The sequence below is a fragment of the Halichoeres trimaculatus genome, unplaced genomic scaffold (genome assembly GCF_033239565.1).
Source record: "Halichoeres trimaculatus isolate MK-OKI-2021-1 unplaced genomic scaffold, fHalTri1.1 fHalTri1_scaffold_5, whole genome shotgun sequence".
Classification (NCBI taxonomy): Eukaryota; Metazoa; Chordata; class Actinopteri; order Labriformes; family Labridae; genus Halichoeres; species Halichoeres trimaculatus.
The window spans coordinates 4,456,228-4,482,155 of record NW_027437183.1 but is presented as its reverse complement, the minus strand read 5'-3'; the positions used below and the strand labels follow the sequence as shown (position 1 = coordinate 4,482,155).

The 25,928-nt window shown below is 39.1% G+C and overlaps 1 protein-coding gene across 21 annotated transcripts in view; it reads left to right on the top strand.

Moving 5' to 3' along the window:
- Positions 1–25,928, top strand: part of kcnt1b (potassium sodium-activated channel subfamily T member 1b) — a 146,391-nt gene that overhangs the window by 83,481 nt on the left and 36,982 nt on the right. For all 21 annotated transcript variants that reach the window (XM_074670421.1, XM_074670431.1, XM_074670420.1 and 18 more), the window contains 14 exons: positions 1,847–1,926; positions 4,921–5,026; positions 5,383–5,439; positions 5,549–5,597; positions 5,757–5,816; positions 8,761–8,835; positions 8,952–9,035; positions 11,234–11,328; positions 15,471–15,651; positions 16,057–16,221; positions 18,560–18,696; positions 21,977–22,040; positions 22,301–22,409; positions 22,491–22,599. In XM_074670421.1, coding sequence (XP_074526522.1) covers positions 1,847–1,926; positions 4,921–5,026; positions 5,383–5,439; positions 5,549–5,597; positions 5,757–5,816; positions 8,761–8,835; positions 8,952–9,035; positions 11,234–11,328; positions 15,471–15,651; positions 16,057–16,221; positions 18,560–18,696; positions 21,977–22,040; positions 22,301–22,409; positions 22,491–22,599 — 1,371 coding nt within the window. The remainder of the gene's footprint in view (positions 1–1,846; positions 1,927–4,920; positions 5,027–5,382; positions 5,440–5,548; positions 5,598–5,756; positions 5,817–8,760; positions 8,836–8,951; positions 9,036–11,233; positions 11,329–15,470; positions 15,652–16,056; positions 16,222–18,559; positions 18,697–21,976; positions 22,041–22,300; positions 22,410–22,490; positions 22,600–25,928) is intronic.

The window sequence follows — 25,928 nt, the reverse complement described above, 5'->3', positions numbered from 1 at the left end:
AATAAAAAAAGCTACTTCTCAAGTTTCTTCTCATAGAATAATGTCTTTATGCAAGAAACTAATCAAAACCTTATAAACTGCATATATATTTATATATATATATATATGTATATATATATATATATATATATATATATATATATATATATATATATATATATATATATAAGAAAAAAAAAGAGGACCAAACATAGTTCCCTGGGGAACTCCAATAAAAGCTCCAGCATGTTTTCGTTATTCGTTTGCATAAAAAACACACTTCAATCTGAACTTAGAGTAAGTGTTTTTACCTGATTTTGTATAAAAATGATCAAATGAAACTTAGCACCACATTCATCGAACAAGTCCAAAGAAAAAACGCATCTCATTTCAAGATATTAAAAGTCAAAAATGATGTCTGAGTGGCGTTAAAAAAAAAATCAGGTTTGGTGAATAAAATTGTTCTTAAGTTTCTTGTCACAGAATAATGTCTTCATGCAAGAAAAACAAAACTATCCCTTATAAACAGTTTATTTATGACAAAAAAAGAGAACCAAACATAGAGCCTTGGGGGACCCCAGAAAAAGCTGTTTGTTCAATCCTACTTATCAAAAACACAGTACAAGCTGACATTTTAGCAAGTGTTTTTGTCTGATTTTGAGTAGGGATGACGGTGTAAGATCTACTGAGCGCCACATTCATCAGACAAAAACACTTGCTAAAATTCAGACAAGTCCAAAGAAACATCATCTAGTTTCAAGAAGTCAAAAATGACACCTGAGTTGCCTCAAAAAAAAATCTGCAGTTTTGTTAAAAAATGTACTCCTCAAGTTTTTTGTCATAGAATAATCTCTTCATACAAGAAACTCAACAACACCTTATAAAATGTAAATGTATGTTGGAAAAAAAGGGGACTGAACATAGAGCCTTGGAGAACTCCAGAAAAAGCTCCAGCATGTTTTTTCATTCCTGAAATCTGACAATAGGGTTAGAAAAATAATCTTGTTTAAATTCTTGAAGTAAGACCTTTTCTTATTTCAAGAAATTAAATAAGTATATTTTTTTCATTTTAAAAAATCCAGAAAAATAGCTTATTTTAAGATATTTAGACAAAAATGACCGAATTTTTCGAAAAAAAAATCTGCCATTGTGTTATACAAAACTTGCTGTTTAGCTTTTTGAAATAACAAGTATGTTTCAATACAAGAAATTAGATGATTCATGTGAAAGAATAAAAATAGGAGGATCAAACATAGAGCCTTGGGGAACTCCAGAAAAAGTTCTTTTTTTTTCATTTCTACACACAAATGAGATATAATTTGAGCTTTAACTTAGGTTTCAGTTTTATTATTGTAACATCTTGAAATGAGAAATTCTTTTGGACTTGTCAGGTGAATGTTGCTTATATTGTGGCTAAAAAAAAGAAAAATTTAAATTAAAAAAAACATTGACACTTGCCTAGTTAGTTAGTTTTCAGTTTTTGGTGTAAGGGATCAAAATATTGATGGTTTTTGGTGTTTTCATGGGATCTGTTGACAATGAGCACGAAAAAAATCATGCCCTGGTTTTGGCAAATATTTGAAAAGTGCTTTGAGAATAGGTTTTTGCATCTTTTTTGGATTCATATTTTGATTACTTCTTTCAAAAAGTTGTGTTTTGCTTTGAAAAAGTATTTTCACTCATTTCTGCATGTACGGTACTTCATGTATGGAAAAATTGCCGCTGAGACCCTGCGTCAAACCTGCTGTTAGATGTCCTGCTGATTTTTTTCTTTTCAAATACTTTCAAAAGACCTCAGAGTTTTTTTTTCCTTTTTCACACTCAGTGTTGTCACACTCACCCTGACATGTGTCACTGTCCCCCGCAGGGTGCAGGTGGAGTTCTACGTGAACGAAAACACCTTCAAGGAGAGGCTGAAGCTTTTCTTCATCAAAAACCAAAGGTCAAGTAAGTACAGCTGCAGGGTAACATCACACCGCCCTCCTCTGCTCCCATCATGCTCAGGGGCGTGCTCTCTGCTAAACAAACATATAAAAGCATAATGTTGGAAATTGTCTGCAGAGATGACGCATATCCAATTTCTGTCTCTGTCGGGGTTTCATTATTACGTTAGCAGCCTTATTGTGAAGCGCTGTTTGTGGGTGATCCAGTGTGGACTGGAGCGAACGGCTCATTAGCTGAGAAACGAGGCATCGCCGCAGAGATAAGACGAGCGGCGCTGCAGTGTGTGAAAGAGACTGGTGCATTGTGTGTGGAGGCTATTCACATCCAGCTAGCTTTAAAACGTCCACCAGGGGAACACTGGCACGGCTCTTCAACTTGTCACTGAGCTCCAGTGAGAATGTCACAGCAGGCTGCAGGGCCCTCCTGTCCTCCAACATTACCTCACTCTCTGTTTGTCCACTTTCAAATCCCTTTAACATCGACGCCAGCTTCATCTGATGAGCCCTTGTCACCAGAGATTGGTCGCATCAAAAGCTGATTGGAGATGGCAAACACAACCAGCGCCACCCTCTGGTTTCCCAGCGTATTTCAAACTTTCAATCCTCAATCTACCCACATCTGCATCCTCTTCTTCAATGGTGCTTCGTCATCTTTAGAAAAAAAAAGTGCTGCTGTTATTTTGAGTTAATCTTACAGGATTTAAAAGTTACGCATCAGGGGAAATCAGATGTGACAAGTTGCCAGAGCAGCGTGGAGCTGCATCAGTCACGCTTCAGGGCTTCATCAGATAACGTCTCCATAGGCCTCCAACAAAAGCGTTTCACGCACCTTTAACAAACGGCATTCAAACAAACAGAGACTCTCAGTCACAGAGGATGTTTTCTTTTCTTTAACCTTTCCTCAGACGAGTAATCCAATCAATAAAACACGGTCTATACTCTGAAAACAAAGGCAAAACAACACAAAGTTAGAAAGAGGCAGGACAAAAACATGATTCATTGACAGAGGGGGAGAAATTCTCATCTTTGGATAGCAAAAAGGACCAGGACCAGGAAAATGTTTTATTTCAAGATATTAAAAGACAAAAATTATGTCTGAATTCCTTATGAAATTCTTCCAATATGATATGAAAAGTTTCTTGTTTACTTCCTTTGAATAAGAATAATGTCATGCTACAATTACCTAAAACAAAAGAGGACCAAACAAAGTGCCTTGGAGAACTCCAGAAAATGCTGCTTCATGTTTTTGAATCTTATACATAAAACACACTGCAAAAGTTGAAATCAAAGCAAGTTTTTATCTTTTTTTTTTTAAACAAAATAATCATATTGGACTTCATGTGAGTCATATTCACCTGAAAAGTCAAAAAATAATAATACAAGATATTAAAAGACAAAACATTGCCTAAATTGCTTATTATTTATATATCTATATCAGTGTGGCTTTTATGATTTTTATAACTTTATTGATTTTTATTTATGGTTGTCTCATTTTGTTTTCAATCTGTTTTATCATTTTGGCATCCTGGTATTTTTCTAATTTAATTTATCTTTAACTTTTATCCACACTTAAAAAAAATGATTCATGTTATTTTAAGAGTTTACAGTCTAATTGCTGTTTTAATTTTTTTTTTTTTTTTTTTTAACTAGGCGTGCATTTTGGTCTGTTGTAAAATATTCCCTTTAAATATGTTTTTAAAAAAATATTGATTAATTAATAAAAAAATAAAAAATAATAAATATTTTGTTATAATTATTTAATTTATCTATCTTTTTATTTATTTATATATCTATTTAATTATTCATTTAGTCATTTATTTATTTATTTATAAAAAAAACATTATTACTAATTATTATTATTATAAGAAAAACAAGAAGACTTATTTATTTTTAACACACCTTTGGGTTAAGGAGTATAATTTCTCAAATTTCATGAAATAAAAAAGTTATAATGCAAAAATCTGAACAAGTGTTTTTTCTTACATTGCTTTAGTAGGTTAAATAAATTCAGACGTCATTACTGTTCATTTCAGTATAAATAAGACAGAAGTGCCTGCTTAGATTTTTGCAGTGTATTTGAAGTGTGAGAATGAAAAAAACATTTTCTGGAGTTTTCCCAGGCTCTATGTTTGGTCCTCTTGTTTTTTCTTTTGCACCAATCAGTGGCTTTTAAAATATTGTTTACGTTCTTGTAGTAAGACATAATAATGATTTTTTCCTTCCCCATTGGCAGGGTTTTTTCAGCAATTCAGATATAATTTTTGTCTTTTAATTTCTTGAAACCAGACACTTTTCTAGACATGTCAGGTGAATGTGGCTCAAATTTATGGAACCCCAAAAGAGTCATAATAAGATCAATAAAAACAACATTTTAAAAAAGAATATAATTTTGATAAATAACAGACAAATATAAAATATGGTTATTAAATTTCAAAATAAAGCAATGTTATTATAAACTATTTTTATCATATTATTTAATTTATTTATTATTTATTTTATTTATAATATTATTTTTCATATGAAAATATTATGATTAAATTTCATAATGATTATTTTAACAATTTCATAATCTTTGAAATAATGACATTTTATTCATTCACCAAGCTCTTAGAAAAAGAAATAAAAAAATCATAATGTACTTTTCCACAATGGACTTTTTATTTCTTTTATTTTATAAAGGCCTGGAAAATAAATAGAAAGTAATTCTTTTATGAAGTATGAAATTGCTAAAATAATCATTTTGAAATATTTAATACTAATAATTTTATATTAAAGAATAGTAAAGCATAGTTCAAAATAATAGTGCCATATTTCACAATTTAATGGCCATATTACATGTTTTTCTGTTATGTATTAAAATGATATTTATTTCAAAATGTTGTTTTTTTTATTTAAATATGAATCTGTTGGGGTCCCATACATTTTGGCCTCATATAATCTGTTAGTAAAAGCAAAGAACACTGGTGCAGGTTCATGTTAAATTTCTTTTGCCCCACAGGCCTGAGAATCCGCCTGTTCAACTTCTCTCTGAAGATCCTCACCTGCGCCCTCTACATCGTGAGAGTGAGCCTGGACAACCCCGACGACTTTAACCCCAACCCCTGGTGAGAGACGCACTTCCTGTTTGACTTTTTTCCTTCATATTCTGAGTCCAAACCGTCTAGATAAGAACGAGTCCATGAAAACTTAACAGTTAGTCGGTGCATGACTCTAGGTTGTTTGTGGAAAGAGCTTCTTGTTTATTTTCCAGCTGTTTTATTTATTCAGTTTGTTTGTTTGCTCATACGGGGAGTTTTCTCTGTGCAGTCGTGCAGAAATTAAATTTGCGTTATGATCCCGACTGCCTGCAGGTTTTCAGAGATGCGTTTTCTTCTCCTTCTGATGAAAATCTCCCCCACTGGGTTCACATCCTCACACACAAACATACTCACCCTGCTTTTGTGTCATCATTTCTCCACAGTGCATTTTGTCGGACGGAGATTTGTACAAATGCAACAGACCCAACAAAAATCAACTGGTAAGTCTGGTTTCAAACCGGTTTCGTCTTCTTTAGGATTAAAATGTTGATTTCTGTGTTGGAATGACGTGCAGAAGCAGTGAGGAAACTTTCTCCTGGTTTTTGACAGGGACTTGATTTTCTGTGTTAACAGACGGGTCCCTGTATGGGCAATACAGGTGAGAGGAAAGTGCACATAAATCGAATGCATGAACGAGATGCTTGCAGCAGTTTATTGTATTAAAGCTTTGCTGAGCGGAGAAGCAAGGAGGAGGAGAGAAGAGGAAGTGAGTCTGCACTCGCTGGGTTCACTAATCCCCCTCTCCTCTCTGCTCCAGGTGTCAGTGGCCTTAATCAGTTTCTTGGAGACCATGCTGATCACATATCTCAGCTACAAGGTGAGGAACAGGTCTACAGTGCACAGACTGTCTCTTTAATCTGCGCTGATGTCCAACAGCTGTCTGATCAAAGTCCAGCTGTCTTGTGGTGCCACCAGTTTCAGAGTCAGACATCAAACAGTCTGTGCGAGGAACAACTGATCTGCAGGGCTGTGGAGGTGGTCTTTGTAGGATGCACCTTTTGTCCCGGGTGATAATTGTTGAACAAACAGCATCATGTGTTTACAGGAAAGACAGATACTTCCTTATTTAGAAAGAGTTCATTAAAACCTCCTCACAGCAGCTACACAGGATGAGCAGGGGGTTATTTGCATATTGATTCAGTGCAGAGTGGAGGATTCTGGCACAACCAGCCTTCATCCTGATGAAACATGCTGCTCTGACGTTCATTCTGAAAGAGCTGCTAAAGTTTTGACCCCAGGGTTTCCCAAACTTTCCTATGCTAAGGTCCCCGAACAGTATTTGCTTCTGGCCAGAGCCCCCCTTTGGATACAGACAGTGTTTAAAAATATGTAAAGAAATGTCAAATTTAAGAAAGTTTTTCTAACTTTTATCTCTTTTCAATAAATATTTCATTTGTTTAGAATAGGAAATTATGAACAACCAAAAGCCTGACTCACACAAGTAGGTTGTTGCAAAAGGAAGAAAAGAGTGAATATGTGAGGTTTTTATGCTTTTTAACGCCCCACGCAGCGTCTCTCAGTGTACATTCCCAAACATCTACCAGAGTACTAAACAAGTGTTAAAGAGGTTTGCATTAGTTTACATCATCACATTTCTGTCCTGGAGATTTTTCCAGGTTCTTTTAACCGATTTGTCTTCTCTGCCGAGAGTGCCCACAATTACATCTGTATGAAGAGTCATACAGATGCCTGTATTTCTGCACTTTGACCACTAGGAGATCTTATTCTTCTGCCATCTTGTCTGCACTTCTCTGTCTGGCAATTTTTCGAGAGTACACAGAGCAGAAATTTCCAGCGTGAAAAGGACTGTGCGAGGGAGCTAAGGTGCAAAAATGACGTCATTTGTCCGCACGGAACCACGCAGACCCCACAGACGCATCAAGCATGAATCAGCCTTTACGTTTGTCCTTGTTAAGGACAAGTAATCATTAAAAAAATAAAAATGAAATAAAATGAAATATAAAGATTCATTTTTTTCCCTTTCCTCCAATCTTCTGAGGCGCCCCCTGGGGGCTGTGGCCCCCACTTTGAAAACTAGTGAGTTAGGAGACCTAAAGGTGTTAGACTGTTGTGATCAGGTTGTTTTGGCACACTTTGACAGGTTGAGTACTGCAATAAAAAAGAGCCTAAATAAGAGATAAAAACACTTAATTCTGATGTCCGTCCATACAGCAAGTTCATTTTCTTTGTCGTGAAATTATGAAATAAGAACGTTACATCTAGAAATAAGCAGCCTTGAGGGCATTTAAAACAGGAAGAAAATGTTCATCTATAAATTAAGACACTACATGATGTGGACCAATAAGTGAAACATATAGAAGCAAAAGTTTCAAATTTTATTCCTTTTTTTTTCTTAATTTATACAAACTAATCCCTTGGGCCAGGAAAAATGCCACTGGTTTAAGTAAAAAGTGACTCCAAATTAGAGATGTGTGATTAATATGTTTCTTGAAACAAATTAGCCTATCCTAAAATATCCATCCCAATTCAAAGCTGATGGACTTGGACTTTCTTGGAGAGAAAACTTTGCTTTTTCCAGGTGTGTTTTTTTTCCCTAAATTTTAAGATCCCCTGACAAATTGGAACAAAAAAAAAAAAATCATGCTTATTTTAAAACAGGGGTCTCTGACATGTAGCTTGCAGGCCCTCGATAAATCAATAGCTTTCTGGGCTAATGGAAAATGTAAAAAGAAAGGAGGAAGTACAAAGAATCTACTAAACTCTATCTACCTGTATTGACCTGAATATAAGATGAGGTCAAAATGGACCAAAAGTTGGGTCAACTGAGGCAGGGTTATGATGCTAATTTTAAGATAAAAATGGTCAATGCCAAAAATGAGGCAGTCTCTATTATTTCAATGATTTTCTCAGAATTTCAATAAAAATAGTTGCTCTAAACAAGGTAAATTTTGGTTTTTCAGTCTTTTTTTGAAGAGTGGTCTTGAAAAGAGGTGGTCGTCCTGTACTACGGTCAATACGGTCTTTTACTGACTACAACTCTTTATCTATCCAACCTTGCCTTCCCACACCACGAGTTTCAGCCAACCATGTTGGTATTGATGACACCATCACTCTTAATGAGCAGTAGCGAGTGTGTGGACTCAGTAGACTGTTACCAAAAGCTAAAGTGGCAAATTACAAGGCCTTGTCTCAGTATCTTGAGGCAAGAGATTTTTTCTGTATTTGTCAGGAGACTGTGGCTCATATTATGTTGAATTTGACGAAAATAAGACAAACACTCGGGTTCAGTTTCCTCTTTTTTTATGTGGAATCAGACACAGGTGTTTGGAAACAGGTTTTTCTCAGAGCATGTTTTTGTTTGGGGGGGTTCAGGGATGCAGGGACTCGGGATCGCCCGTCATATTGACGTTTAACAGCTTTGGAGGATCAGGCTGATGCTCTTAGCAGAGTTAAAGTACTGCCGGTCTCAGAGGAAGCCTGTCCTTGCTGTGAAATATCACCTGACGCTCTGCTGCTCAGGGACTTTTACTGTCTCCCTCACAGTTTGTGGTCGTCCTCTGAAAGTCTGCTCTGAGTTTTAGTATTTGCTGTATTATCTCGTGAATCTTTTCTCAGTAAGTGTCCCAGAGAAGATGAAAATTTGGAGTTGGGAAATTTTAATTTCTTTGAAATCTCTGTCACTTAGAGTCAACCACAAAGCTGAACAACCCTACTACATGCTGAGTGTTTAATCATCTCTCATCTTTTTTATTTCCCTTTTTGTATCTCTGATTTTTCTGTCCTATTGATTTTGTTTCCAGGGGAACATTTGGGAGCAGATATTCCAGATATCCTTCATATTGGAGATGATCAATACAGTGCCATTTATAATCACGGTGAGTGATCTGCAGCACATTGACCCCTGAGGGATGGAAGCTGAGTGTTAATTTGAGTCGGATAGATTAGCTGTCAGTGTTTCATCACCTTTGTCTCCTTTCCTCTCCTCTTAAAGATCTTCTGGCCTCCTTTGAGAAACATATTTGTCCCTGTTTTTCTCAACTGTTGGCTCGCCAAAGGCGCCCTGGAGAACATGATCGTAAGTCTTTTAATCTTTAGCGCTTCAAACTAAAGCTGGACTGGTTTAAAAAAAAGCACATTCAGCACACTTCTCCTTTTCCTTTCTTCTTTTTATTTCCAAAGCTGCAATTCAAACAAAATTTCTACCAGACATTGGTATTAACACAAATAATCCACACATGAATGGAAATCATGACATTCAGGTCCATAAATAATGATTATGTGGAATTAAGTACGATAACACAGGAAAAAAATATTGAACAGGCCATGGAAAGGCTGTATACTTTGGCGAGGAAATGCACCATACCACCTGAAATCTGTCAGTAATTATTACTTGAACTTCCAATTAGTGCAAACCAACATCAGCTGAGCTAGAGCAAATTGATGGTCCTATAAAAAAGGTGTTTTTTCACCAAGCAGTTAAATACCACACACCTCATGATGGGTAAAGGCAAAGAGCTCTCTGAAGACATTCACAACCTGATTGTTGCTCAGCATCAGAATGGAACTGGTTACAGACTTATATCAAAGCACCTGAATATTCCAGTCAGCACCGTTAGGGCCATTATTCTCAAATGGAAGAAGCACCACCTTACCATCAACAGACCACGCACAGGAGCTCCTTGAAGATTTCTGACCAGGGAGTCAGAAAGATAGTCAGAAGAGTACTCAACGAGCCAAGGACCACCCTGAAAGTGCTCCAGAAAGACTTGGAGGCAGCAGGTATAATTGTTACAGAGAAAACAATGCACTCCACCGCCATGGCCTCTATGGACGCTCAGCTCGCAAAACTCCATTCCTCAAGAAAAGGCATGTTGAAGCTGGTTTAAAGTTTGCTAAACAGCATCTTGACAAGCCTGTAGAATACTGGGAGAATGTTGTCTGGTCAGATGAGACCAAAACTGAACTTTTGGGCTGTCATACTACAGACCATGTTTGGAGGAGAAATGGCACTGCACATCAGCCAAAAAACACTACACCAACAGTGAAGTTTGGAGGTGGAAGCATCATGGCATGGGGTTGTTTCTCATCTCATGGTGTTGGCAAACTTCATATAACTGACGGAGCAATGAATGGAGCCATGTATCGGGAGTATAGTTATTTGATTTCGTTTCATGTGTGGATTATTTGAGTTAATACCAATGTCTGGTAGAAATTTTATTTGAATTGCATCTTTGTAAATAAATGTGATGAGAAAAAAGTTGACGTGTTCGATACTTGTTTTCCCTGCTGTATATTGCGGTTGTCAAACAACACCATTAATGATCAGTTATGATTTTAACTATTGGTTGATTGGTTGCAGTTTACTTTTTAAGCATGTTTAAGATTCAATTTTGCAGGATGCTGCAGTCTCTCAACTACAGTGTGTCAGAAGGGACAAAATAGCACGTATCTTAAAAAATGCTAAATGTTAATTTTAAACATCATTAGCATTTCAGCTCATTGCTTTGATAAATTAGCCTCTTGCCTGATTTGCTGGCTCTCAAAGCTAACATGAAACACTTCCTGAGGTTAACTTTGCGTCTTCGTAAAGAAAATATTGATAAGTCTTTAGCTACAGCGGAGTGAAAGAATGAATTCATCAAATTCAGTTTGTTTACTCTCCCGCCTAATCGACCCACTGCTACCTGTCCTGTAATGAACCGATTTGGCTCGCATGCCTTCAGTTCATCCTCGTTTCCCTAATAGCTGCAGCTTCCAGGAGCCAGTGGGACACACACTGGCAGAACAGGAGAGGACAAAACGCAACAGAGACAGAAAGAGAGGACAAAGCTCCTTCCTTCTGCTGTTGTAGTATCAACATTGTCCAGGATTTACTACGAGCACAGAGCGACTTGTCCCTTCTTCCTGGAATTCAAAGCAATTAGACGAGACCCAGCTGGTCGCGTAGAGTATGTGCTGTGGCTGCGATTCAGATGAAACCATGACAGAGTGAGAGCTTCATGCCAAGGCGGTTGTTGGGCAGATGGTTGAATCTGAGGCCAAACAGAGCAGCACATGGAGGGAGAGCAGAGACAGTTTGGAGAGGCGGCAGAGGGAGGCAGTGACAGGCAGAAGCAGCTAACAAGGTGCGAGGGAAAATGAGTCGTGAGCGCCTCCGATTCGTGCAGCGAGTCTAAATTTGTAGCTTTTTTTTTTTTGTACTTTTACTTTGTTTAAAATGTGCATCACATCCATGTTCTGCCTTCCTAATGATCTCTTTCTTTCCACATCCAGAATGATTTCCATCGTGCCATCCAGAGGACGCACTCGGCCATGTTCAACCAGGTGTTCATCCTCATCTGCACCTTACTGTGTCTGGTTTTCACCGGGTGAGTCACTGAACCTCTGTGTGAACTCTTAGTCAAACCGACCCCGGAGGGTTCAAAGCCTGTTCAGACCTCTGAAGCCTGTGAAGCTCAAACAACACAACACTGACGCCGTCACGTCATGCACAGCCTCCCTCCCACTGCCGGCCATGTGCACGTCCAGGAGTAGAAGATATTTCTGCTCTGACAGAGATTTTTTTTAGAGTTTTCAACATTTGTTGGAAGCAGACATGGTGAACTGATATTGGCAGGGTAGGGAGAGGCCAAAGAAGCACAGTTTCTCTGGCAAATTGGAATCTGAGAAGAAGAAACCAAGAAAAAGGAACAAAATGTGAAGTGTAGGAGTTGGTTCGTATTTTCAAGCCAGTTGAAACCCCAACTTGCAATAAAGAATATACATTTCTTAAAATCTATAGGCTGTATGAATTTGAACACTTTCCAAAAACATTCACAGGTCTAGACCTGTAATTGTTAATAAAATTTTATTAACAGAAAACCAACATCAAGACAAATTAAGGAGTCTCATCTCATCCCAATCCACCATGAGTTCAGAGCTTTGGAGTATCTAGCATGTTACAATGGCAAGAGAAAACTTCCCTTTAACAGGCAGAAACCTCGGACGGAACCAGACTCATGTTAGACAGACATCTGCCTCGACTGCTATAAGCTTCATCAAAAAGGAAAGTTTTAAGTCGACTCTTAAAGATTGAGACCGTGTCTGCTCCCGGACCTCAACCGGTAAGTAATTCCAAAGAAGAGGAGCCTGATAACTAAAGGCTCGACCTCCCAGACTACTTTTAGAGACCCTAGGTACAACGAGCAGACCAGGTGCTGAGATCACAGTGACCTAGACGAATTATACGGAACGATTAAGTCTTTAAGATACGATGGCCCGATGCCATTAAGCACTTTGTAAGTCAGAAGAAGAATTTTAAACTCTATCCTAGATTTTATAGGTAACCAGTGTAGAGACGCTAACACTGGAGAGATCTAATAGACTTATTAGGACAGCCGGATAAAAGAGAGTTACAGTAGTCCAGCCTGGAAGAAACGAAAGCTTGGACCAGTTTCTCAGCGTCGCTCCGAGACAAGATGTGTCTGATTCTCTTGATATTGCGAAGATGAAAAAATGCCGTCCTTGAGACCTGTTGGATGTGAGAGTTAAAGGACAGGTCCTGATCCAAAAGAACTCCCAGGTTCCTGACAGTGGTGCTGGAAGCCAAGCTGAAGTCATCCGAGGCGGCGATGTTGTTCAAGAAAGCTTCTCTGAGATGTTTAGGTCCAAGAACAATGACTTCAGTCTTCTCTGAGTTCAGCAGTAAGAAGTTTCTGCTCATCCAGGACCTTACGTCTTTGAGGCATGCTCCAAGTTTAGATAAGCAGTTGGTTTCTTCAGGCTTCATTGACAAGTAAAGCTGAGTGTCATCTGCATAGCAGTGAAAGTTTATGGAGTGTTTCCTCATTATAGTGCCAAGAGGAAGCATATACAAGATGAAAAGAATCGGTCCAAGCACTGAACCCTGAGGAACTCCATATTGCACCCTGGTGTGCGAAGAAGAGACGTTCACATGAATGAACTGATGTCGATCCGAAAGATACGATCAATGCCAAGCTAAAGTGGTTCCTGAGATACCAAGAAGACTTATTTAAGCCTCTGTCTGAAACACTTTGTTTTAGCTGCTGTCTCTTTAAAACTTCCCTCCCCACAAACCCCCTTTTCTCCGATTAGTCAGCCCTGGAGAGACCTGTTGGGGGCAGAACTGTGTCCCTCCTCTCCCCAATGTCATGAATCAGTTAGGAGATCCTTTTGTGATAACGTCAACATTTTAGCAAGTCTTGTTAAGATCTAGTAAAGATTTCGTAAAGATCTCAAACTTTTTCTTTTTTAGATCAGTCAATTTTGATCAGTTTCCAGGCAGATTGGGGGATTTCTACAATATTTGAATAAATAGAGGTTTGAAAATCTGCACACATTTAGTCTGGATATATAGCATTTTGACTGTATATCAATTTTTAAGATATAGGAAATACCCCCTCTTTAAGAAACTAGCAAGTTTATCAGGCAAACAGCTACAACACTCCAACTTTCAGTCAGAGAAACCAACCTTTAATTTCCTCTGATGACTCTCCGCCTGCCCATCATAAGAAAAGAAAAGAAAAGATATGAAATAAAATCTTTCGCACCAGTAGAAGTACAGCAAAGTTGAGCATTAAGAGATCAAAACCATTGTGTGTATCAGGCTGTAATCAGGTCTAGTTCTGTAATAATGAGCTTTGATGGGGTTTTCTTGCCTCTAGTGGACATTTGAGGAACTACAGTTCTTTGTACCCTCATATTGGCTTCAACTTCACTGCAGCTTGGAAGTTGTTGCTTGCTTCTCACCAAGTTTTAGTCAAAAAATAAAGATGGATGGCAGCGAAATGTGTGAAATCCCAAGGCTTCCCCAGACCCCAACATGTCCTGGGCCTCCTGCCTGTTGGACTTGCCCAGACCGGCTCCAACCAAGTGTCCAGTGTTCAGATGAGGGTTGGAGCACCAACTGATCGGTGAATTGAGAGCTTGACAGCTTCCAGTCCATTTCACTCTCACTGCTGAACAAAACTCTGAGATACTTCGACTCAACCCTAAAACTTGTATACAAATTTATATTTTCTAACACTTCATTTTCAACTCTGTTTTTAAAAAGTCTGTTACTGTAGCTTTAGATATACTTTTGCTGCGATGGTAGGCTTTCAAACAATTATCCCCCCATACCTGATCATGACTTCTAAATACCACTGAAGTCCTGCTTCTTTCCCAGGAAGGCGTTCTCCATCAGTGGTGGAGAAAATGTCACTTCATGATTACTTTACAGCAGGATCGCAATCAGAATTTTCTCTTGAGGCAACTTTTCACAACATTTTTAGCTCCAAATGTTCACTTTTGTTCACACGCCTGAATTCTGAACCCATTTTATGCTCCATTTTTTTTGCTTTTTCTGCACATTTCCGTCACTTTGACCAAGTCTTGTATTATTTTTTTGAGTTTAAAGTTCATGAAGCTTATTTTTTGCATCATGATTAACACTCTAATATCAAAGCATGTTAACCCTCAGAGCACTTTGAATTTTGAGCATTAGCTTTGTTTGTCTGTGTTAGTACTCAATGTGTTTGGTTTTAAAGGTGGACACAGCTGTAAGCACTTCATGTGATTGCTGGCGTCCTTTTAAAAAGCAGTTTGATTTTGCAGAAGGACCAAAACAGCAAACATGGATGAGAATCTGAAGAATTCTAGGATTGTCTAAGAGTGACGTCGCTAAGAGCTACTTTTAGCCTTAAGATGCTTTGTGAATACAAGCCCTGGATTCTAAGATCCAGAATATGAAATGTGTACTGGGTCATCATCATGTTCAACACTGTCAGGTAATACATTTTTGTATAAACCTGCAACTAACTCCAAATTGTAGCAGATAGTCTGCTGAAAGGTATAACACAAAAGCAAGACTCAAGTGTTGCGTGAATATCGCAATATGCTTGGTGGAGGTCTGCGCTCTCTGAGTGCTTTTCTAGTTCAGATTGTGATTTATTTCTCTGCCGTGAATGATTTATTCTATGATGGAAACTGGGACTTTGGGCCGTGATTGCTTTGGACACACCTGACCTGAAACAGTCATGCAGTCAGAGAGCGGCTCGATGATAAGGAAGCACAGTAGGTACAGACGTTAGACCAAGGACATTAGGGGCAAAACCTGCAGATAGCATCTCGTCTCAATCTGAGGTTCCCCTTTAGTAACTGTGGTGTTTTTAATCAAAGCTGGGTCACTCAGCTCGGGCCACCACCACACTCCACTCCACGCCTCCTCCTCTCCAATCTGTCCCCTCCTGCCCCGGGGTTTCATTAAATGTCCTCCTTATCAATGAAAAAACACGGATGAATTAGCGTGAGCGGCGAAGTGGAACGGACAGACCGATCGATAGCGTCGCTCCAGATGACGTGCTGAGCGGACCTTAAGCTGTATTGGCTCTCGTGCCCTTTTCATCTCACGCAAATTGGACTCGATTAGGAAGCAGATCACACTCAGCTTTCACTTTAAATGTAAGGGTTTAATTATCTCAACCTACAGGAGGCGTAGCTGATGTTTTTTATCTACAACTCTTTACTGCAGAGCTTGTGGGATCCAGCATCTGGAGAGAGCCGGGAAGCACCTGACTCTGTTCGACTCCTTCTACTTCTGCATCGTCACCTTCTCCACCGTGGGCTACGGGGACGTGACGCCACAGATCTGGCCGTCTCAGCTGCTGGTGGTTATCCTCATCTGCGTCGCTCTGGTGGTGCTCCCCCTTCAGGTGAAGATGGTGACAGGAAAACAAGCATGGTTCAGTCCCAAAGCAGATTTATCAGCCTAATAATGAGCTCTCTCAGATATTCAGTACCATCTTTCTGCAGAGGACAGAGGATAGTAATCAGCTGAGGTGATTAACGTCCCTCTCAGTATTCAGGCTGCGTCGTGCTGCTCACTCCTGATAAATGTGCCTCTTCACTGTGTAATTTATTTTAAAAGATCACAAACAGCTTCATCACTTCAAACAGTGTTTGCCCTCCCTGCAGAGCAAATTGGGTGAGAAATAGAAATGAACTCCCGCTGCCGGCGAATCAACACATCAGCACTTTTCGCTTCAGTGGTTTCGCCATCTGTGTCCAGACGACGAATCCGTCTTTTACTGGTGATGTTGTTTTTGTTCTGGTGTCAGTTTGAGGAGTTAGCGTACCTGTGGATGGAGAGCCAGAAGTTGGGAGGGAACTACAGCCGGCACCGGGCGCAGACGGAGAAACACGTGGTGCTGTGTGTGAGCTCGCTGAAGATCGATCTGCTGATGGATTTCCTCAACGAGTTCTACGCTCATCCCAGACTGCAGGTACCGTAAAAAAGGCTAAAAACTGCGTCAACATTCTACTCTGAGAAAAACTAAGAGGTGCAATGGCGTATTTTGCTGCCTGTTATTTCAGTGATATCACCAAAGAAGTTTGTCAGATCTGTTAAATAATCATTGTTTGTTTTATCCCTCAATCATTTGTGATCCGAGCACTCCACAGCTGCAACGTCAACACATTACCAAATTACATGTGTTATTTTTTAACACATTTTGAAGAAAAATACTTACAATCTGACTTCACAACAATTTTAAAAATGACTGTTAACATAGTTTTTAAAATATTTACAAAAAGGCAACCTGCGTGGTAAAGATGCTGTGAGTAGAATCTGTTTTAATTGCACTCCCTCGCCACCTTGTGGCCCAGAGTCCCTGCACACTGTTATAAATTGCTTTTATTGATTAAATGAAGATCGGGTAAAAATACACATTTTTTTTTCAAGACAGCTTTTTTACTGGATACAATACAAACGTTGTTGTAACTGGCTTTATGTAGTGATATCGGCAGCTCGGTGCTCTGACGTATCAGTAGGCTAACGTGACAACAAGTAAATACTGTCAGTGTGTGGATTACAATCAGATATATGTATGTAGAAGGGAGACTTTTTCAAGATCACTTAGAAATTCCTCACAGCTCCTTTAATAAGGAGTAGTGTGTATAGTACAGTGTATATACACACAAATAGAATAGAATAGAATAGAATAGAACTTAATTGTCATTGTAACAAGTACAGCGAAATTGAATCACAGCAGCAATCAAGAAAACAAAAGTAGGAAAGTGTATAGAAAGTGCAAAAAGCTCAATGAGAAAATAGATGCTGACAGCTTATCTATCATTGTCCAGTTCAGCCAGCCTCCACCTCCACAGGGAGGTCACTTCTTAGCTCACACCTGAGAACCAGCACATCGTCCTCCCCTCCTTCTCCTCACCTTGTGGGGAAACATCCGGCCTTGCACCAGTTAGCATTGACATGCTACAGGCTGCTAACAGCTGAGTTCACATGTAAACAAAGCAGCCATGGTTACATGTAGGATCTCCAGACAAACACAGGAGCAAAAAGAGTAAAAATATCACTGAAGACACAGAAAGTTTGGTTTCCACGACCAACAAATGAGCCATACAAAGTGATGATCCACTCCAAATACAAAGATGACAAAAAAGAGATGAAAAAATGACAAGAAACGGACAAAGAAGAGAGGCAGCCACAGCCAACAGGGAAGCGCCTAGCAAATATGTCTGATACAACATTTATAAATGACATAGATCACTGATCACTTTAATGGTTTCTTTCCCAGAACAACAAAACCATGAACAGTAAAAAAAATAAATAAATAAAAGAGTTTTTGAGCAAACAGATTTTTAGAAAAATTCATTTAAGTTGACGACGACAAACCCTGAAAATTTCCAATATTCTTGGCTAAAATTCCTTAAAAGTAAATGACTTTTTTTATTTAAAAAATAACTTTTTTTAAAGCTCCTGTGAAGACTTAAACAAGACAGGAAGTTTCTACAAACCATGTTTGTACACAAGGCAGCATGTACACAACAGAAGTACATTAAAGTAAAATAGTTTTTCAAGCTACGCAAAGGATGAACGTCCAAAACCAGCTATTTTTACCTCATATAGTCACTTCGCTTAACACTACATGAACTCCACAAGCTGAGAAGTAGATTCAGAATTTAAAAGAGTTTAATTTTAATAAATTACAGGCAAACCTGACTGAACCTGAACTGTGGTTGGTTACAGAAACATTTTTAACATCTTCCTGCCACAGACGTCTCTGGTGTTTCAGCATAAAGTGTTACCCTGTTAACCGGTGACTGTCAGCCGAGAGTGTCTCTTAAAATTACCTTCTCATTAAAGACAGATCTGACATAGGGTTTGTTTTAACATTACAATGCAAAAAATTAGGGGTCTTTTCATGTTTCAACGGTTGTTTGTTGTCATTTTTAACGGTTACTCTTATCTCCAAAACACCAGTTGCTCTACAGTTGTGATCCTGTCTGAACTTGGTTGAACTTAACTCGAAAGTGGAATATCATTTTGAAAACAGAACAACCAGACATTTTGATGTTGCCAACAAGTTTAATTCAGATTTTAAAGAACACCAACTTATCTGAATGAATGAAGCCAAACAATGCTTCTCCTTTGCCAAAATGTGTGATAAAAAGTTCATAAAAAGGTCAATTTTTCAAGTCTAGACACTTTGATTACAAGACACAACCATCAGAGACCTTTTTGTCCAGAGGGGGCGCCACAATCAACACAGTGTAAAAGTTCCCCACAGGAGCTTTAAAGCATCTGCGTCTCTTGTTTTACAGGACTACTACGTGGTGATCCTGTGTCCGTTAGAGATGGACCTCCAGGTTCGTCGTATCCTCCAGATCCCTCTGTGGTCGCAGAGAGTCATCTACCTTCAAGGATCGGCCCTGAAAGACCAGGACCTGATGAGGGCCAAGTGAGTGAAACACACCAACACACAGAGTCTTTTCTCTCCATCTCTCAGTCTCTTAAAGCTGCAGATAAGGAGCTACTCTTCTCTAAATGTAAACGGACAGTTTGAGTCCTCCCTGGTGGATCTGTGAGTCCCTGAAGTGCAGTGAGAAGATGAGATACTTACAGGTCTTCTTGGCTGCCCTCGGCCCACACATCAGTGTAATCAGCTGCTCGTAATAGAAAACGTGTTGGTTTGTTCACCTCTTTAACTTTGTGCAGCGCTCCTGAGTCATTCTGGGTTTGACTGTTTCTTCAGGGATTCATGAAGCGTTTTATTGCTCGTTGAGTTCGGCTGTGAAACCAGTGAATGAGGTGTAATTAGAGCATCTCTTCAGCACATGATGCCAACGTTAAGCAGGTGATGAGATGTTGTCACAGTTTGTTAAGAGAAAATGTAACTCAGAGGTCTGAGGCATCATCAACTCTTTCTTAAAACCTTGGTTTACTTTTGTTTCAAGGTGTTTGTAAAACCTCACCGGAAACAAACACAACCAGATACCTCTGCTTTTTAGGAGGCGCAGAGGAAATCAAAGTGTGTTAACCTTAGGGATTATCTGATGAAGTCAAAATAGTTTCAACACCATGAATACAAAGTAATATAAAAAACTTTGAAAATAGATATTAAATGGTCTGATATCAAAGACATTTCACTTTCTGGATCGGTTCAACTTTAATTTTGGGACATGGGGAGGAGAAGTGAAAAACTCTGCAGATTTCATAGATTAAGAATAGATTTTTTGAGTAAACAAAACTCAACAAAATGAAACATTATATTATGGCTGTAATGAGTTGTAAAAATAATCAAACTTAAAAAAAATGGAATTGCAGTATTACATCTGTCCACAAGAGGGAGCCCTTGGACCACTGACAAGGGTTGCAGATAAGGGATTCATGCCCTAAAGTTTTTTAAGGTCACCTGGTCCAAAAACAAGCTAGGTCTCGATTCAGGATCTGCAGCAGCCTTCAGAGGACCTGGCCTTCGTAGCCAGGGTAGACTGCAAAGACATATTGAATCGAAAAGGTCTGGTTGATGGAGTGTATTCCTATTTCCAGTGCTAATATCACATTAATTCAGTATGGCATGTTTTTCAAACACAAGTGAACCAAAAGCTCACATTTTAAACAGGATGAGTTATCTGTACCACTTGAACTTTTACTGTTTTACGCTTTAATTTCTTTCTTTGCTTATTTTTTTTGATCAAGTGTAACTACATCAGGTCATAAAATAGAGTAAAGCAAAAACATACATTTTCAATTTTTGAAAAAGTGCCAGGTGGGTTGTTAGATCAGATAAAACAAATCTGGACAAAGTGCAAGCTGTTATAGCTTTTATTGCTTTTCTTTTTTCAAAGTTCTGAGTTGATTGAATGTATTGTTTGAATTCCAAGTTAAAAAAAGTGATCAGGGAAGTTTTTCCTGAGAATTTACATTAATGAACATTTATAAAGAACAAGTGTTTCCCCTCTGTAAATTACTTCAAACAAACCCAAATAAAATATTTTTCCACAGTGAAATAAAACCGTCATCAATGTTTTCAGAAATAAATTCACAGCTGTTGCCAGAAATCCTCCACAACTGGATGAAACAGGAGTTTGTCCATGTCCATCATCTTAGGCGTTCAGGTGCAATGAACCAAGTCTTGTCCAAGTCTTTGGTCACAAGTACAAGTTAAGTCCCAATTCGTTAGTATCAAGACTAAGTCGAGTTCCAAGTCTTTGGTGACAAATCCAAGTCAAATTCCAAGTCTTTAGTATCAAGACTAAGTCATGTCTCAAGTCTTTGGTCACAAGTCCAAGTCAAGTCCCAAGTCTTTGGTGACAAATCCAAGTCTAGTCCCAAGGTTTTAGTATCAAGACCAAGTCATGTCTCAAGTCTTTGGTCACAAGTCTTTGATCACAAGTTTAGGTCAAGTCCCAAGTCTTTGTTCACAAGTCTAAGTCAAGTCCTAAGTCTTGGGTCACAAGTACATGGCAAGTCTGAGTCCTACGTCACGAGTCAAAGTCAAGTTCCAAGTCTTTGGTCACAAGTCAAGAACAAGTCCCAAGTCTTTGGTGACAAGTCAAAGTCAAGTCACAAGTTTTTGGTCACAAGTCCAAGTCAAGTCACAAGTCTTCGGTCACCAGTCCGAGTTAAGTCAAGAGTCTTTGGTCACCAGTCCAAATCATGTCACAAGTCTTCGGTCACAAGTCCAAGTCTAGTCCCAAGTCTTTGGTCACAAGTCAAGAACAAGTCCCAAGTCTTTGGTGACAAATCCAAATCTAGTTCCAAGTCTTTAGTATCAAGACCAAGTCAAGTCTCAAGTCTTTGGTCACAAGTCCAAATCAGATCACAAGTCTACAGTCACAAGTCAAAGTCAAGTCCTGAATCTTTAGTCACAAGTCCAAGTCAAGCCTTAAGTCCTAGTTCACAAGTCCAAGTCAGGTCACAAGTCCTAGTCAAGCCTTAAGTCCTAGTTCACGAGTCTAGAGTTTCCTCAATCTTAATACGGCTAAAAAAGAAAGCATGATGATTGATCACGAGTCCCAAAACAAGTCAGCGTTGAGCCTGAAGTTTTTTGAGCACAAGTCCAAGTCACGTCTAAAGTCTCTGTGTATGTGACATGAGTGCTACTCGAGTTAGAGAAAGGGAGGCTGGATTCTTTGGCTGCCTTTGAATTGGGACAGCCTCCGACGCAGCGTTGTGACTTCTTCAGTCTTCAAATACAGCCTTCGTGGGCTGCAGCCGCTGAATTGGGACACAGCTACAGTCACTGATTGGTGGTTTGACCAAAACAAAGATGGCAGCCTCCTGATAGCACTCTCAGCTAACATTAATAATCAAGTTTACTGAAAATTTTCCATAAATCTTCACAAATTTCCTTTTTTTTCAGATAGACAAGGTGCAGGTAGTCTCTGAAAAGACGTCCACTTTAGGGATGAATCACAGTTTTAAGCTCTGAACGACTGCAGAACAAAAAACAGAAACATATGTTACAGCTCTGCACAGAGAGCAACCAGCAGGGGGCGATAACTATTCCATTAATCGTTGAATACTTTCCAGTAACTAATGAATGCCTCAATAAAAGAGCTCTGCATAAACTACATCTTAATGTCACAGATTCACTTTTCATTCTAGGATCCTGGCTTCAACCCTTTCAGTCATTTTCATTTTTAAAGCATTGATTCCCTGAAACGGTTAATTTCACGCTTGGTTGAATTTCCTTTGACCCCCCCGTCTGTGTTTCTGTCTCCATCGCTCCTCAGGATGGACGACGCTGAGGCCTGCTTCATCCTCAGCAGCAGGAACGAGGTCGACCGAACGGCTGCTGTAAGTCCTGACAGAAATTTGTCGACGGGGTCGTAAAAATAAAAACAGTTATACTAATTATAATAATGATAACTTCAGAGGAGCAATTTCCTTACACACTCTGCTTCCTTTATAAATTAGCACAGAGAGTCAGGGAGATCCAGATGATGTCATGAAAGCACATCGAGTCGCTGAGGCAAACTTTATGGTCCATAAAATTCTGATTGCTTGTGCAAATGAGTCTCAGCGCGAGTGAAACTGAATCATTTCCTCTCTCGCAGGATCACCAGACGATCCTGAGAGCCTGGGCTGCCAAAGACTTCGCTCCAAACTGCCCGCTCTACGTCCAGATCCTCAAACCGGAAAATAAATTTCATGTTAAGTTTGCAGGTGAGTGCACGACGAGCGTCTACCTACAGGAAGCTCCTGCTCTGAGAGGTCGAATTAACTCTTCTAATCTGTGTTAATCAGATCACGTCGTGTGTGAAGAGGAGTTCAAGTACGCCATGTTGGCGCTGAACTGTGTGTGTCCGGCCACGTCGACCTTAGTCACGCTGCTGGTTCACACCTCCAGAGGACAGTGAGTACTTCTTCATTTCCCCACAGCGTGAAAACTTTCTGACTCCACCTTCCTGTCAAACCGCTCCTCAGAGGTCAGCACACGTTAAACATTTAAATTAACCCGATACAAGAAGCACTTTAACAGCCATCGATTAAAGCCCTGACCACTTTATAAAGGCCGAGTTTTAAAACCTTAGATAATAGATTTATTCCCCATCCTGCTGAGAAGAGAAGATCAATAGCGCTCGTATATCTGTCCAGTAAATATGGAGCTGTGGTGAGATTTACTCGCCGTAAAGAGCGGAAACAGGGAGAGTTGTTCATTGCAAAGTGAGCTTCAGAGATGTTTGACCTGCTCCTGTTTTATTGTTTCTTTTGTTTGATTTTACTCTCAGTCATACGAGAGTAGTGGGACTCTGCTTATGTAAACAAACAGCGTTGGAGATGCCTGAGATGGAGTTTTCAGTTTACAAACATTGAAACTGGACAGCAAGCAGTCAATGCATAACACTGAAATCACAGATATGGGTGCTATTGATTTGTTTTTTGTCTTATTTTAAGATAAAATTGTCTTGTTATTCTCTACATGAGCTACATTAACTTATCGTTCTGAAAAAATGTCTTGGTTCAAGTTATTTAAAGACAAAAAATGAGCTCTGAATTGCTTGTAACAAGTAAATAAAATCTGCCAATGGAGCAAGAAAAATTTGCTTGAAACTAGAATAATGTCTTATTACGAGTAACTTTTCTCTTTTTACTTGTTACAAGCATTTCAGACCTCATTTTGTCTTTAAATAACTTGAAATAACACATTTTTCTGGACTGGTCAGTGCACATTCTGCATGTTGTAAAAAAGTGTTTGCAAGCCCTGCTGAAAAAAAAAAAACAAACAAAAACAAAAGAAAAACCCAAAATATTTCTCACCAAAAAAAGCTTTTGCTTCTGTTTTTGGAGTGAAACAATGAGACATTATACAGATTCTCCTTCTCCTAACTTCATGAACTGTTTAGTTGTCTTGCGAGTCTACGACATGACTACCACGCAATGTAAAACACAGTCTTTGAGCATTTAGCAAGAATCAAAAACAGGTGGACAAATCTGAACAGGGGACAGGAGAAAATCATTGTCTAAGACTAACAGCAAGAATCAAAAACCAGCAAAGCTTACTTAAGCAGAGAAACTTCTAAAGGACTCGGTTAAAGATCTGGACCATGATCGAGAGTCCAAAGCCCTGTTTCCACCAAGCAGTCTGGTTTAGATCAGTACGGTTTGGTACGGGTCGGCTCGGTTAATCCTGATTCTGTTTGCGTTTCCACAGCCAACCGTGCCCCCTCCTGGCAGGCGGCGTGTAAGCTGGATGCCGGTAACCACATCAGTTTAATAATAGTGTGACGCCATAGCAGCGCAGCACAGTGTACCCCGCTAATAAATCCAACAAAGAAGACACGCTAAACAAAGAGCAGTGATGTAAGACATCCACAAATTTGTCCTCTCTGTGATTAGCATGTAGCTCTTTGATACAAAGAATAATCAAGCTTTGTTTCAGAGAAGACCACCAAGAGAATACAGCTGTCACTGTCGACCATTATTTCGACCAATCAATGTCTGCAGTGTTGTAGCTCCACCTTCCAGGATCAGATTGGTTCAGTCTGGCACCCCTACAGAAGTGTCCCAAAAAGTGGGATGGCTTGTCTCGGTTATTTGGGGATCCGTCCTGGGATCAGTCAGACGAAACGCCGTAAAGTGTGTGCCATACCGAAACAAACTGAGCTGAACCGCTTGGTGGAAACACGGCTTAGGATTTGAAGCAGATTGGACCTTCTATGAAGGAGTTACAGTGACTTCCTGGTCATTGTAACATCAGATTTGACTCATTGCCACGCATACATCCTTTGAGGTGGGAGAAATCCATTTCAAGCCTTTATCCACAGTGTGTGTACAACACAAAAACAATTTTGGGGTTAATCAGATAAAAAAAAAACTAAAACGAGTTTGAAAACATACCCTATTAAATGGGCTATCATAAATTCAAATCAAAACAGCTGACTTCCTGTTGGGTTTTGAAGTTGATACAAGAGGATTTTTGGCAGGTCTTGGTGTGATACATGTTAACTGTTTTTCATGGCTGTACATTAAACCATGTTGTGGGGCTTGTAACGCCACATTATTTTATAATGCCCCAAAATGTAATTATGTAATTTTTTTCACTTTATTACGAAATAACACCACCTTTTGTAATAAAATTCTTGAATGCAAAATGTAATAAACTTTGCCACATTATGTAATGAGTTCTTAATTATTGCATCACTTATTACAAAATGCAAGTTCCCACATGTAATAAGTAAGAGCTTATTACCTAATGCTGCAAAGTTAATTGCATATTACGTTCAAGAATTTTATTACAGAATGCAGTGTTATTACATAATGAAGTGAAAATGTATGACAACTTTAAATATTTGGGCATTGTTACATATTGGGGCGTTGCAGGGCTGAATTTGTATGGAAAATTCCAGGGGGCGCTTTTGAGACAACTTTTGAGAATTTTTTCAAGAGTTCAACCAATCATCAAATTTTCACCAGGCCTGATGGGTGTGCCAACTTAAGTGATTTTTGGGACATCTTGGGGCTTTTAATTTAGCACTAAAGACGCATTGAAGAGAAAGAAAAAAGAAAGCAAGAGGGTTTCAACAGGATCCTCGCCAACGCTGTGGTCAAACTTAGGCCTAAACAAGATGAAGAGCCACTGGACAAAGAGAGACACAGACTATTGAAACACAAGTTAATAAATCGAGAAACAGTATTACAAAGTAAAACAGGAGAGGACCAACAAAAGACTTAACTAAGAAGTGTGAACTTAATGTAAATGATAAAACATGAGGTTTAAAGGTTTGTTGCGTTTACAGGGACGTAGTGTAAGAGAAACGCTTGTGATTTCTGTCACTAAAAGGTGTGGAAGAGGTGATACACATCTTGTGGGTTACAGGTCACATAAACCAGTTATTTACTTTATTCAAACTATAAGTTCATGCTACAGAATTAGTTACCAAAAACTATCAAAGTGCACTACAAAGGTTGAGGTATGCAGAGGTCGACAGTTTCAGAAACAGCCTGAACACGAAAGAGTAGGGTCACTGAGGTTCAGCTGCAGACATTCAAGGTGGTAGGACAAACAAAACATGCAGGTTGAGGACAGGAAGTAGACCTATAACTGGAGAAGTTACCAAAATAAAACCGTAAAATGACTGTAGTAGGGGAAAAAAAGGAAAAATATGACGGGGCTGGAGCAAAGTGTCAAACTCTTTAAATCGCAGACTACTCCTTTAAACTTTTTGGGGCTTTGAAGAAAAG